Source organism: Beta vulgaris, chromosome 4 (assembly GCF_026745355.1).
Source record: "Beta vulgaris subsp. vulgaris cultivar EL10 chromosome 4, EL10.2, whole genome shotgun sequence".
In the NCBI taxonomy this organism is placed as follows: domain Eukaryota; kingdom Viridiplantae; phylum Streptophyta; class Magnoliopsida; order Caryophyllales; family Amaranthaceae; genus Beta; species Beta vulgaris.
Genome location: NC_079205.1, coordinates 56,642,387 through 56,657,676, shown reverse-complemented (window position 1 = coordinate 56,657,676; position 15,290 = coordinate 56,642,387). Strand labels below are relative to the sequence as shown.

The window sequence follows — 15,290 nt, the reverse complement described above, 5'->3', positions numbered from 1 at the left end:
ATCATAAAAAATACCCGTAACGTTTACATAGTGCATATATTCGATACAATTTAAACAGAGCTTAGGGCATGTTTGGTTCACTGAACTGAAATGAAATGGTATGGATGTCCATATCAGGGTGGTATGGATCCAGAATCCCATACCAGTTTTAAACTGTTTGGTTCAATCCTGTAATGGATTCAATATCCATTTCCGCTGTTTGGTTCACTTTTAGAATGGAATCGTATCTAGTTTTTATTCCATTAAAAATACCTCAACCAAACACCCCCTTAGAGAGGGAAGAAAGGCAATGTCAAAGAATCAACTCAATCAAAAACTTAATTGAATGGTTGGAGTTTTAAGAATAGTTTTATACTCTATAGACTTGAAGTGTGGATGCAACACGAGTCTCTTCGTACCTGGTGCTAATTATTCTATTTAGAAAGGAGGGGTGGATGAGATTTGAATCCTGACCTTTATAATTCTGGTATCATGTCAAAGGATCAACTCAATCAAAAATTTAAGTTGATGGTTGAAGTCCCAGAAATAGTTTTATACTCTATCCGGCAAAGTTTTAGAGTAAATCTTATTTTGTACCCACACTGCCCAATTGCCTTGAAATGTGTTCTCCATGCATGCATATTACCTAGTGTTGACATTATTTTAGTCATATATTACTAAATATGAAAAAGAATTCAAAGTTATCAACTAAGAGAAGCTTTCTTCTGCTTGAATGCTTCAATTATTACAACAATATTATCAGTGCTGAAACTTTTTAAAGGCAGGGATGAGAGAGTGTGTGTATGTAAATAGGAAGCTCAATGAAAATGCTATAAGAATAAGACTGTACTAATAAACAAAATTTAAAGTAAAGAGAGCTTTTTTATGAGTGGGTTTCATATTCTTGGCCACCAAAAACACAAATAGTTTTATAGTGAGTGCTGCCATATGCTTCAATGACTTTCCCTGAGATAGGCACATTACACAAACACTTGTCTAATAATATCATCTCTTTTTATCACTTTTTTGTTTATAAAAATTATTTCTTGATATGATTTTAGTATGATCTGTGGGTCCCTTGCACTATACCATTAATCATTTTCATCATCATCATCATTCTCATATTCACTTATTCTTGATCATGGTTGTTTATTTCTTCTTATGTTTTCTTTGCTTGTTGTTTGGTGAGAGGTTGCAACAATCATGGCTGAACCAAGTAAGTTGCTTATCTTGCTCCCATAAAATGTTTCTTCTGATTGTGTTAATTTTGAGGAGATATTTTTGTGTTTGTTATATCTAGTTATTTTGGGATTTGAGTTATATATGTGTTAGTTAATGGAGGTGTTTACAATTAATAAAGTAGTTAAAATATTCTAGTTCCTCATTAAACTCCAATTAACTCTAAGCTTGTGTTTTTTGAAAAATATGTGGTACTAAGTACCAACTATGTTGGTTGTTAGCATGTTAATCAAACCCTTAAATGTAATTTTTAGAAGTAGAGAATCTTATGTAAGATTATTATCACAGACTGAAATGGTAATTCTGCATGACATCTGTTTAAGTTCTGTATAACTGTATAAGTGATCTAAATAAATTTACCTTGTACTTATAATGATGTACTGAAGAGGGAGAAACTCTGCCTGATTGTTTTACAGACAAAAGAGGGAGTTGTAGCTTCCAGTTTCGTTTTTCTGAGGGCTTTTTGACAAGGATAGTACTGAACTGGTTCTTCTTTATATTCCTGCTAAGAAACGGTTCCTCGACCTCAGCTCCAGATGTTGAAGGTAACTGTCAACAAATCTTCCCTTGAAATTATTTTATGCGCGAACTTTGGGATCAAGGATGACTATATATACATACAGTTACTATAAGCTTTGGGATTCCTCTTTAAAGCAGAGAGAGGGTGTTCTGGAGGAAGTAGTTTATTGCTTTATATGCTGTGAGTTATCGTTCTATGTTGTCTCTAGTTCTCATGTGTACATTGAAGTGTTTCAATAAATAGTAACTTAAGTAGAAGAAGGTAGCAGGGATGAGATAATAAAATATGACAGGTCGTCACTGAACTTTTCAATGCAACCCCTTATCTATGTGAAGTGTAGAAGCAAGGAGAACAATTTTGACAATTAGCTAACATTCATGTTCTTCAACAAAAGCTTTTTTTGAAAAATGTTTATGGAGATATTCCATTTTGACTACCATGTCACCCTTTATGTTTCAGCTACTTTGGTAAAGTAAAAATTGCTGGTCTAGATTTAAGAAGCAACCTGTCTTGTGATTCCATCATGTCCAATGGCGATCCTAAAAACAATCGAATCTCTCATGAAATTGGTGTACCATAGATGCTTTTCTTGGTACTTGACTTGATCTGGACTCCTGCCAAAATAGTTTGTAAAGAGACTGAGATCCATCTTCAATCTTGGAACTAATGTATGTTAGAATTCTACAGCTAATTTCATCTGTAGAAGGATGTAGAGTTTTCGACCTCCAATTTCGGTCCATATTTTGATGGACACAGAGACCTAGCTGTCCATATGATGATGAGCACATAGACCTAGTAAGAACCATGGTAGGGGACATTAAGGAGATTGCCCCAAGATGCTATTATTTTAAAATTTGTAGTTCTGATCCATTAATTAAACAAGAGTTCTGGTATTGTTTTATATAATCATCTTAAAGTGTATTAACTGATTGTCATAGTTCAAGGTACATTTAGAAGTATGGTTTATTATCAGTGTATGGCAATATGTAGCAAAGTATAAATGGAGCGTTGATGCTAAATATCACTCGAAGTTCCTTAATATTAAGGGCCTGTATTGTCAATTGTTAGGTGAAGCGTTGATTGATCTCTTGAGGGTTTTGAATGACTCCAATCATAAGATTAAAGACTGGAATTATTTCTATGTGACTCCTTGCTCAGGCTGGTCGCATGTCACATGTTTGGATGGACATGTAACGTACTTGTAAGTATTCTGAAAGCTATTCATCCTATTCTACATGATATAGTTGTAGGATCAGATATATATCATGATGTGTTCTTCAGAAAAAAAGTGTTTCCACAATGGAGTGAAGTGAGCTTTTAAGTAACCAGCTCCTTCCTTCTTGGTTAATTCAGCCCATGGTTATCCACTGCTGCTTATTAGGCATATCCATCCAGATAGACTTGCTTTCTGTTATGTGATTGCGTGCTACATTTATTTATGCAGGAGCCTGGCTTCAATTGGATTTTCTGGAACTCTCTCTCCTGCCATATGTAAACTCAAGTTCTTGAATAGCTTGTAAGGAACCTTTGCTCATATTACCACTCTTTTTTCATTCAAGTCAATCTTGCGATAGTCTATAAGATAGTATATAATTGTGCTGCATTAGTAGTTCACTAATCAAACTAAACCAAGCATAAATTATTTCTGATAAGGTTAAGGCTCCTAACAAATTATGGCTGTAATATTTCGGGGAGGGGGGGGGGGGACAGGGCTACTCAACTTGAAGCCTATAATTAGGCAGGTTGCTTTAATTATATCCTCGGTTTGGAAAGATATCTTGAACCTACTACAATCCCCAAAGTCCTGTGGGGGACAATTATATGAAATTTGATTTGTAGTCACATCCTTAATCCCAATAGGATGGCGTCGGCTGCATGAGCCAATATTTTATCTCCAGTGATCCTACACATAGATCTTTTACATCCCTGTCAAGGGTCTTAGCGAGAGTATATGTGGCTGCATCTAAGTACTCGACTCTTGTTAACTTCTGTGCTTGATTAGACTATGAGATGTTTGTGTTGAACAAGCATATGTCACATTAACTTGTTGGTGCTAATAATCAAAGCTTCCATAAGAATGTATTTAGTTCGAGATGATACAGCCATGCAGGGAAAGGAAGGGGATGAGGGTATTGAATACACCTTTCTCTTGCTTCCGGCGCCCTGGCTGTAGGATTGATATCTGTTTCCCTAAGCTGTTTAGTTTTAGGGCATGCTGTTAAGGGAGCTGAAGCTCACCTTCTGAAACTGGCAGAATATAAGAGAGAGAAGAACAGAATAGAAGAGAGACAGAGAGAAACTTCAGAGAAGAGAAATCAGAATTAGACAGAGAAATAGAGAGAAAGATTAGTGAGGTTTTCATTTCATTACTTATACAATGCTAATAAGTAATAACAAGTTTTTAACCACTTCTAACAGATTTCTTACTCACTAACTAACTAACTTTTTTTGGTAGAAAACGAGCTAATAAACTAACTAAACCAGATTTCTAACTAACTAACTAAACCTCCTGTAACACATGCTTAACTTGACTGGGAGTAAATGTATTAAGGGGTAATAGAAGAAAAGATAAAGAAAATGGAGGTTGTGGTAGATGAGAAGAGGTATCAATTGTTAAAAGGGGGAATGATTACCCTCATTTTGGTGTCACAGTCCCCCCCTCCTTCCCTAGGATAAGTATTACCCCGATATTGAGCGTATTAATTCCCCTTCCATCTCGAGCTTGCATCATCTACATCATTTCTTCTACTACCACTTAGATTCATCTTCATTTTCTTCATTCGATTTCCATTACCCCCTTCATAAATTAACCCCGATCCAATCATGCCCTTAGCTGATGCACAAGTTTCTATAAGGTTGTACACAAGTTTCTGTTGTTGGGAAATTTTTTATATGTTTTTGCTAGTTCATTCTCCACTTCCTGTCCTCTCAATGGTTGGTTTCTCATATAATAGTATTTGACTCTGTGCAGGGAGTTGCAGGATAATAATCTGTCAGGTGAGTTACCTGATTATTTGGGCAGCTTGGTGAACTTAAAGACTCTGGATATCTCCCACAATAAGTTCACTGGTTCTATACCAAGTACCTGGGCCCAACTATCCGATCTTAAGCATCTGTAATCCCCAGCTCAATATTTTCTAGAATAACTGCTTTTTCCTGTAGCCCGTATCGATACCCTATAAATTTTTAACTAGCAAAGTTGATGATATAACAAACTTTCTCACAGTTGGCTTTCTCTTTACAGGGATCTTTCAGAAAATGACTTAAGTGGCAAAATTCCGTTGCCATTCTTTTCAGCTCGAACATTCAAGTAATTACTTAATTGAACTTAGTTTGTTTGCCTGTCTTATAAATGTTGCAAACTTGATAAAATGTTCTAGCTTCCTTGAAAAGTAGAGAATCTATACTTAACTGTTGGTTGCTTTTTCCATGAGAAAATTAAGTCTGTAAGCAGCTGGTTTACACCAAATTTCGGTGTCACCATTGAGGAATATTATCTAATTTCTAAGTTCCTCTTGCTCTTTAGGAATTGTGTTATTTTCTTATGCATATTGCATGAATTACATATATAATTCAGGTTATGTATGAGAAATCTTATTGTAGGTTCGGGCAATTCCCTGCTTACTGTCTCACAGATAGAGGCTTTACACTAATCAATTTCCTATTATATTAGTTTTTCAGGAACAAATCTTGAATGTGGTGCCAAATTTCAGAAACCTTGTGATTCAACATTATCTCAAAAAGGTATATTCTTATGAAAAAACGTTCTTCCCCATCATTTTAGTTGTTTGCATAAGCTTGTATAGTTGTATTAAAATGTTAAAATGCATCTGCAGTTGCACCCAGAAAATCAAAAGTCGAACTCGTCATGATTGCTGCAAGTTGTGGTGCATTCTTCCTTTTGTTATTGGGGGCGGCCTTCACGTATCGACGACATCAACTGCATAAGTTCAAGAATGAAGTATTTGTAGATGTTGCAGGTATAATGCTGCTTTCCTGTCAGCTGTTATGCATCATTCTGATTTTTGTTTTAGTTGTCATCATAATTGAATTTCCATTGTCCATTATGTATTCTATATATAGGCTTTTATTAGAAAAATTTCATAGAAACTTTAGCATCTGCCATTCTATGATTTTCAGCTAACCTTTCCTTCCTCGAATAGGCTTTTGATGAGGGCAATGTGCATCCTGTGGGAATGTCAATTCTAGAGATCTGATTCTCCCTCTGTCTCTCTGTATAACTTATAGGTGAAGATGAATGCAAGATCTCCTTTTGCCAAGTGAAGAGATTTTCGTGGCGGGAGATACAAATTGCAACCAACAATTTTAGTGAAAGTAACATCATTGGTCAAGGAGGCTTTGGGAAGGTTTACAAAGGCAAATTGACAGACTACACAAAGGTGGCTGTAAAACGCCTCACAGACTATCATAATCCAGGTGGAGAGGCTGCTTTTCTGAGGGAGGTTCAGTTGATAAGTGTTGCAGTTCATAAGAATCTCTTGCGATTAATTGGCTTTTGTACAACTTCATCTGAGAGGATCCTTGTCTACCCATACATGAAAAATCTCAGCGTTGCTTATCGCTTAAGAGGTAGCTTTTTTTTGTAGAATTTCTGCAAGTGCTAGGTTCTTTACTGTTTTCTTTTTCACATCTTTACTTCAATGCTCAAATGAGAAGAGTTTTCCTGCAGATTTGAAGCCTGGTGAGGAAGGCTTAGACTGGCCAAAGAGAAAAAAGATAGCTTTCGGGACAGCCCATGGCCTGGAATATCTGCATGAGCATTGCAATCCTAAGATCATACACCGTGATCTGAAGGCTGCAAATATTCTCTTAGATGAAAATTTTGAAGCCGTCCTTGGGGATTTTGGGCTCGCAAAACTGGTTGATTCAAAATTAACCCATGTTACAACTCAAGTACGAGGAACTATGGGTCACATTGCTCCTGAATATCTGTCCACCGGGAAATCTTCAGAAAAGACCGATGTGTTTGGTTATGGTATAACCCTTTTAGAACTCATGACAGGCCAGCGAGCCATAGACTTCTCCCGCCTTGAGGAAGAAGAAGATGTGCTATTGGTTGATCATGTAAGTTTCTTTTCACATTACTAACCCTGTGTCCCTATTGGCACATCTTGAGCTTCTTTTAACCCTTGACAGAGCTGAATGCGAAAGTCTGATGAAGTATTTTAAATGGATAAGGCATGGTTTTTAGATGGTTTTTATCGTTTCAAAGTAGTAATTTATAGTGAATGGTAAATCATTTGATTATATTAGAGGTGATTATATGAAAATCAAACAAAAAGAGAGTTAACTTTCTCTGAACAGCCTATCTTCCGTATGAACGTGCTGCAAACTCAAATGATTTAACAGCAACCTCTTTGAGCTTGTTAATAACGCCATACATGTATTGCTACTTGGCTAGTTACCCCATTTATACTAATCAGTAACCCGGTTACACCATCTAGTAATCATGCTTTGTTATTGACTTGTTATTTTCATAATTGATCACTCAAAATATGTTTGGTTCAACGCTCTGCAGATCAAGAAGTTATTAAGAGAAAAGAGGCTCCATGACATAGTGGACAACAACTTGACATCCTATGATCCCAAAGAAGTTGAGGTGATAGTCCAAGTCGCATTACTCTGCACCCAAAATGCACCAGAGGATCGCCCGAGGATGGCAGAAGTGGTGAAGATGCTGCAAGGAGTAGGCTTAAGTGACAGATGGGCTGAATGGGAGACGCTCGAAGAAACGAGAAATCAGGAGTTGCAGATATCTCTCATGACACATCGGCTTGCTTGGATGGACGAATCGATGGATGAGCAGGAAGCCGTGCAATTATCATCAGCAAGATGATAGCTAGGCAAGCTAGCCCTTGTGTTTATGTGTGTTCTCTTTTTAGGATCTGTATTGATTATCCAAACTGTTTTTTTGTTGGTCATATTTACCAGTGAGATATGCTTCATATATAGGTAGTAACATACTAGCATATAGCAAAGTTGTATGTGTATAGAGTATGATATAATGCATATAGATTATAGAAATAGAAACTGCAACTCTGCAAGGGTGACATATTATTCACTTCAATATAATGCAATCAAATTTTATAGAGATTTATAGAAATGCAATGAATAGTGCAACTGTACAATGAAATGATATAATGGCAAAGAATCAGAATTTCTTTTCCATATCAGTTTTGTTTTTATTATTAGTTGCACTTGAATATCTGAAAAGATTAAGAACTAGTACTAGTAGATGAAGTATAGTATAAGGTTTAGGATATGAAGAAGAAGTTCGACTTTCAATAAACTACCTAAGAAGTTGATAATAATCAAATTATACATCTATAACATTTTCTACAAAATTCAAAACATTATATTATACGATTAATTTATTATATATATCATTTATATGATTGAAAATATATTTTTGATCTAAAATAAACTCTATTAATTCTTTTATCCTGAACTTTTTGTATGTATTTATATCTCCAAATTCTTTTTATTTTTCAACTTAATTTTTTAGATTAACATTAATTACATTAGTGAAGTATTGGGTCAGACCGTCTGACCAATGCATACTGTCAGACGAGATGAGCCCAAAACTCAAACTAACCATATTTTTTATCAAAGGCCAAATATAAATATCCAACAATAATTTCCAGCAAGGCGTGGAACATTTTCTGGCGAATGTGAAATGAGCGCATTTTTGTATCTTGAATTCTATTCACAGTTGAATGAGTATAAGTTGAAGATGATGATTGATGGTAATGAAGAATCATCAAATATTTTAAGATCTACCATCTTTTCAGTTAATGTAAACTGCTCTTGGCCTACCTGCAACATGGTAAAGCGTAATAAAGCATCAATCTCCCATCTTTAAATATGTAATTAGAAGGTCATTCACAGGGAGGGCGACATAGGTTGTGGTGGTGGTGTTGTTTCTTTATTTCTTTTGTTTATTGTTTGAGTTGAATGTTTTCAGTTGGTTTTATTTTTCTTTCATTTAGTCGATTCTTTCAGTTCGTTGGTCTAGTCTTTTAGTTGGTTGGTTTATCCTTTTAGTTGGTTACTTTATTCTTTCAGTTGGTTATTTTTTTCTTTCAGTTGGTTCCTTTATTCTTTCAGTTGGTTCCTTTTTTCTTTCAGTTGGTTGTTGGTCAGGCTGGTCCGACCACTTCCATTGTGTCAGACGAATCTGACACAATACCTTCTCATTACATTAAGGTTAGGGTTATTACTACTCCATTTTACAAAGATTTTCTTTTTACTCTAGCAACAGGCAATGAAGTGAGAGAAGGTGTGGTTGTGTCGGTGTGAGATAGTTTAGAATAATATGGGTCCAACAAGTGGGTAATGTAGGTTGGAACAAGCCTAACAAATAGGGTTTAAAGTAGAAGTGAGAAGATCTTTACAATACCACTACTCGGATTATAGAAAAAAACTTGTAAAAACATAAGAAGTATAAACAAACATGAGTTACAATCATCTTCTCCCTCGGAAAAAAGTGATTTGGGCTCAAAAAGCAGGACTTCATTGGCGTAAGCATATGGACTACAATACAAATTTTTTTACATTGTTGCTAAAATAAAAGACCAAAAATAAAATTGTTTGTTTATATGATGAGGCTGGTGTTTAGTTTCTGATGATAATTTACTTAAGTCTATAGCTGTTGCTATTTTCAAAAAATTTCACCACTTCTCACTTCCTCCACCATCTTCTCTCACCCTTCTCGACTTACCCCTCTTCAAGCTGTCTCCTTGACATCAATTCCCACACCTGGGGAAATTCTTTCATGTCTCAATCAAATGCCCCCTTCTAAATGTACAGGTCTAGATTGGATCCAACCGTTCCTTTACAAAAAAAAAATCTGGATTGATCTTGGGCCCAAAATCTGTTCTTTCATTGTTCAAGTTTTCTCTTCAAGTTCTATCCCTCCAGATATAAATCATACTTTCCTTTCTCTTATTCCCAAGATTCCTCACCCCACCACCATTAAAGAATTTCGACCAATAGGTCTTTGTAACACTATCTATAAAGTAATAACCAAGATCGTTTCCTCTCGCCTTAAGCCTTTAATGCCCTCCATGATCAATCCTTTTTAAACAAGTTTTGTTTTTGCTCGATCTATTGATGAAAACATCATCATCACAAAAGAGGTAACTCACATTTTCCACAAGGCTAAGCGTGGCAGAAACATAATGGCCCTAAAAATTGATTTAGCAAAGGCTTTCGATAGTCTCGAATGGAGATTTATTCGTGATACCCTCATCGCCTTTGCCATCCCTGACAATCTTGTCCACCTTATAATGTCATGAATTTCTTCCTCTATCTACCATTTTCTATCTTTGGAATGGTGAGGTACTCAATCCTTTAAACTAACTAGGGGTATTCGTCGGGGTGACCCCTTTTCCCCATACGTCTTTGTCATGTGTCTTGAGAGACATACTCAACTCATTGATGCCTCGCTTACTAGTAAACATTAAAGCCCTTAGCCATATCGAGAGATCTCCCCATCTCTCACTTATTTTATGTCGATAATGTGTTTCTGTTTGGTCAAGCTTCTAACTCTAACCTACAAGGCATGATTGCAATTCTCCAAGAATTTGTAAACTTATCTGGCCTTCACTTAAATGAACCTAAATCTCATATCATTTTTCCTAGGAAAATGTCTCATCCTGTCAGGATTGGTGTCACTAGGAATACTCATAGATTCTCTACCTCCTTTGGGAAGCACCTTGGGGTCTTAATGACTCCTACATACTCATTAGAGGAAAAATGATTATTTCTCTTTACTTGATAAGACTAAGGATCGTATCAAGGGATGATTGTAATCTCCCGTAATTTTATGAATTTTATAAATATATTTAAAGTATATTTATAAATGATTTTAGTATTTTATGAGTCGAATTATTTTAATGTTTGACTATTTTGAGGAGTTAAAAGAGTTTTATGGTTTTATTTCTTAAATTAATTAAATGTTTCATCAAGTGGAACTTTAATTATTTAAAGAATAGTATTTAAAGTATATTTAATTATTAAGTTAAGCTTATGGGTTGAGAAGCCCAATTTGTAGCCTTTTGAGCCCATTTAAAAGCCCAAAAGAGTAATTATTTTCCTAAAAAGACTCTTATTTACTCCTAATTCTACTAGGAGTAGGGAAAGGGAACCTATAAATTCTTCATTAAACCTCACATGATTCATATTTGGCTTTTGTTTTCCACTAATTCTTCTTTCCTCTTTCCCTCCCTTCACTCGTTTTTTCTCTCGCCCGAATATGATTTTCCAGATTTCTCATAGTTTCGTTTATTTTTAGCCAAAAATTCCTTCTGAAAACTTGTAGATCTCGAAAAGTTATTGTAGTTTCAAGGAACACAGAGAGAAAAAAGAAACAATTGGAGGAGAAAAACAAAGAAACCAGATATTTAGATCCAGTTCATCAATAAGATCGAATGAATAAAAATAAGACTTAAAGGATTAAGAATATTAGTTGGCTCCCCTGAAAAAATAAATATTAGATGGCTAAGATAAGGGCACTGAAAATTGGAGCCTTGAAGAAGTAATTGAATTTACATGGAAACTTTCCAAATATTAGTATGGTAATTAGTATTTGGGTCCGGGCGCTGTTCCGAATTGGTATTGTTTTTCGAACTTGATATGCATTTTTTTCCACTCACATTAAAATATACTAAGGAAAACTCAATATTGAAAAGGTACAAATATAATAATGTGAACACTTAATAAAGTATGATTAAAAGTTGGTTAAGATGGTAATTGTGTCATATATTATACTTTGGTCTTTTCTCCCTTGGGTCCTGGCTAGGCACCCCAGGGACGGGCCTGAAAATAATCTTAGTATGTATTTATAATTTTATACTTTCATATATGTTATTATGGTAAAATTTAGTCCTAGACTCCTAGTAACAATTATTCTAAGATCCATCACTTTTTATACAATTATACTTTATACGCACGAATCATATAATTGTGTTGGATAGTTTCTACAAATTTACGTGATTTTTTTTTAATATAAAAAAGCACTAGAAAAAGCTAACTTATAACCTAGTATTATTGGATATTTGGATATTTGGATATTTGGATATAGATGCACATGCATCTCCTTTGGAGTGTACTAAAATCTGTAAAGACATTCATGCTAAAATATTTACTCAAGGTTTTTTCTCTCTTGTCTTCAGATGTTTCTCATTTCTTTTGTTGTCCATTACAAGAGAACAACAGCCTCCTTTATATCTGAAGGTAGGCTACAACAGCTGGGAATATACCTCAGCAATACAGACAGCTGTCCTATACCTTTTAGGCTACAAGACAAAAGTACAAATCATTACCTGTACTAGGTACATGATCCCATACTGATATTTACTACCAAACAAAAACATAATAACAACCTGAGTCACTATTGGTAGTGCTCTTGTACTACTGCAGTCATGTAGTGCTGCTGGACAACACACAGCTCCCCTCTCAACACTCCCCTTCAAGCTTGGAGTGAGGAGGAGGAGTGAACTCCTAGCTTGGACAGCAGCTTGTTGTGTTGTTCAGTACTCAAAATCTTGGTAAGTATATCAGCAAGTTGTTCAGTTGTTGAGACATAGAGAGGAGTGACTTGCCCTTGAGTGACTTGATCTCGAATGAAGTGACAATCTATACCAACGTGCTTGGTTTTTTCATGATGAACAGGATTAGCTGCTATAGCTAATGCTGCTTGATTGTCACAGAACAAGGGGGTAGAACCAAGGTGCTTCAGACCCAGCTCTTTGAGAAGCTGTTTCACCCACATTACTTCACACATAGTCATAGCCATACTCCTATATTCTGCCTCAGCTGTTGATCTAGCCACAACACTTTGTTTTTTAGATTTCCAGGAGATGGGAGATTGCCCTAGGAGTAGGCAAAAGCCTGATGTAGACCTTCTAGTGTTGGGGCAGCTAGCCCAATCACTATCACAATAAGCCTTCAGAGTGGCTGCAGATGAAGCTGCCAGAAGAATGCCTTGACTCTGAGTGCCAGCAAGGTATCTAAGAACTCTCTTGGCAGCTTGAAGGTGAACACATGTTGGTTTTTGCATAAATTGACTGAGCACATGAACAGTGTAGGAGATATCCGGCCTTGTTAGAGTCAAATAGATCAGCTTCCCAATAAGTTTTTGATAAACTTCAGGGTGTGGGAGAAGATCTCCCTCAGTTGCTAATAACTTCACATGAGTGTCCATAGGGAGCTTCAAAGGTCTGCAGTTCATCAAATTATATTGAAGCAGGAGATCACCCACATACTTCCTTTGAGACAAAAAAATCCCTTGTGAACTCCTATCCACTTCTATGCCTAGAAAATACCTAAGTTCACCAAGATCTTTCATCTTGAATTCAGTATTTAGGCATTGTTTAGCTTGAATGATTGCTTCCAAGTTATTCCCAGTTACTATCAAATCATCCACATAGGCAAGTATCACCACAATCACACCTGAATTTTCTTTAATAAATAGAGAATAGTCAGTTTTAGATTGAACAAACTCATTGTTTTTCAGCACAGTACTTAACTTAGCAAACCATTGTCTTGGAGCTTGTTTAAGCCCATACAATGATTTCAAAAGCTTGCATACTTTTGTTTGAGCAAAGTTACCTTCAGTATATGGTTTAGGAGAGTTAAGATCAAATCTGAATCCATACCCTTCATAGCCAGGTGGGAATTTCATGTACACAGTTTCATCTAACTCACCATGAAGGAAGGCATTTTTCACATCCATTTGATGTGTGTGCCAGCCTTTGATTGCAGCAACAGCCAGGAGAGCTCTCACAGTGGTTAGTTTAGCCACTGGAGCAAACGTTTCTCCATAATCTACACCATACTGTTGTCTGTTGCCAAGCATCACAAGTCTTGACTTGTATCTCTTACTGTTCCTCTGAGGGTCATACTTGGTTGTATACAACCATTTGCACCCTATAGCATGTTTTCCAGCTGGTAACTCAGTAATCTCCCAAGTTCCATTGCTTTCCAGAGCCTCTAACTCATCATTCATAGCTTGCAGCCAGTTCACTTGCTCAGCAGCCCTTTTAAATGACCTAGGATCAGGTTCTTGATTCACTGTATTCATGAAGCACCAGAATTTGTCTGAGACATGAGCTTCACCAATTCTTTGAACACAATTAGCACTGACATGATAGTCATCATGCCAGCCAGGTGGCTTGTGTGTTCTTCTTGTCCTTCTCACCTCAGTATCTTCCATTCTACCTTCTTCATTTTCTTCTTCTGACACTTCCCTTTCTCTTATTACTGGATTCTCTTCCACATTATCCCATTCATTGCACCTGCTTCTCTCAGGGGCTGCTTCTATTTCAGTGTAATCTACACTTTCAGTGGTGTGAAAGACATGGAAGGGGTAGATGTTCTCATAGAACTTTACATCCCTGGATACAAATGTGGCACCAGTGAGCAAGTTGTGAAGTTTGTATCCCTTTTGTGTGAGGGGATACCCAATGAAGGCACATGGTACTCCCCTTGCTTGAAACTTATCCTTTTTTCTCTCTGGATTATAAGCAAACACCAAACAACCAAACACCTTCAAGTGTGTGTAATTGGGAGCCTTACCATACAGAACTTCATATGGACTCTTCTTCTTCAATATCACACTGGGAAGTCTATTAGTGATGTGTGTTGCTGTCATCACACAATCTCCCCAGAATTGAAGAGGAAGACCAGCTTGAAACCTTAGTGCCCTGCTCATTTCTAGTATGTTTCTATGTTTCCTCTCAGCTCTTCCATTCTGCTGAGGTCTATCAGTGCATGATGTTTGATGTATCACTCCTAACTTCTCAAACAGTGGCTTACATTTACTATCATCAAACTCCAGAGCATTATCAGATCTTATGATCTTAATTTTCTTCCCAAACTGAGTCTTTACCATGTTGATGAAATTCTGAATTGCTTCATAAGCATCAGATTTCAATTTAAGAAGATGTACCCAAGTTACTCTTGAGTGATCATCAACCAATGTGAGGAAGTACTTAAACTTTCCTCTGTAACTCACCTTGTAAGGCCCCCATGTGTCCATGTGAATCAGTTCAAAGATATCACTTGCCCTTGACTCACTCTGAGCAAATGGCAATTTTGTGAACTTTGCTAGAGGGCAAGTGAGGCATACATCCTTATTATCACTTCCCATATCAAGGTTTTCAATCATTGAGATTTTTTTCAGAGGAGCATGTCCTAGTCTGTGATGCCAAAGAGTAGCTTTGCTCACTTTTGGAACATTTCTCACAGTACTAGGAACATTTGAGAGAGCACTGGCATTTAAAACTACTCTTCTTCCCTGTACTCCAACTTTCTCAACTGCTTCCTTCTTTATCTTCCCAAGAGTTTCATTCACAGGTTCATTCAATAGATAATATAGACCATTTTCACCCTTTCCAACACCTCTCACTACCTGACTTTCAGAGTCTTGTATGATACAGTAATTATCACAAAACACTGCCTTGCAGTTCATATCTTGACACAACTTCTTCACAGATAACAGATTATGTTTGAAAGCAGGAATGTAAAG

The 15,290-nt window shown here is 36.4% G+C and overlaps 1 protein-coding gene across 1 annotated transcript; it reads left to right on the top strand.

The window, feature by feature from the left end:
- The first annotated feature begins 291 nt into the window (after nt 1-291).
- Nucleotides 292-7,850, top strand: LOC104890590 (probable LRR receptor-like serine/threonine-protein kinase At5g63710). Its single transcript, XM_010676133.4, has 11 exons — nt 292-1,195; nt 1,635-1,763; nt 2,807-2,939; nt 3,183-3,254; nt 4,710-4,853; nt 4,983-5,048; nt 5,412-5,482; nt 5,575-5,718; nt 5,987-6,328; nt 6,429-6,823; nt 7,278-7,850. The coding sequence occupies exons 1-11, from the start codon at nt 1,183-1,185 to the stop codon at nt 7,593-7,595; spliced, it is 1,827 nt and encodes a 608-aa protein (XP_010674435.1). The 5' UTR covers nt 292-1,182; the 3' UTR covers nt 7,596-7,850.
- The last annotated feature ends 7,440 nt before the right edge of the window (nt 7,851-15,290 follow it).

What these genes read in the sequence shown, in the direction of transcription:
- LOC104890590 (XM_010676133.4), top strand. An exon ending in TTTTCAGCTCGAACATTCAA is followed by an intron (nt 5,049 to 5,411) that starts GTAATTACTTAA and finishes CTATTATATTAG; the next exon opens with TTTTTCAGGAACAAATCTTG. An exon ending in TTCAACATTATCTCAAAAAG is followed by an intron (nt 5,483 to 5,574) that starts GTATATTCTTAT and finishes ATGCATCTGCAG; the next exon opens with TTGCACCCAGAAAATCAAAA.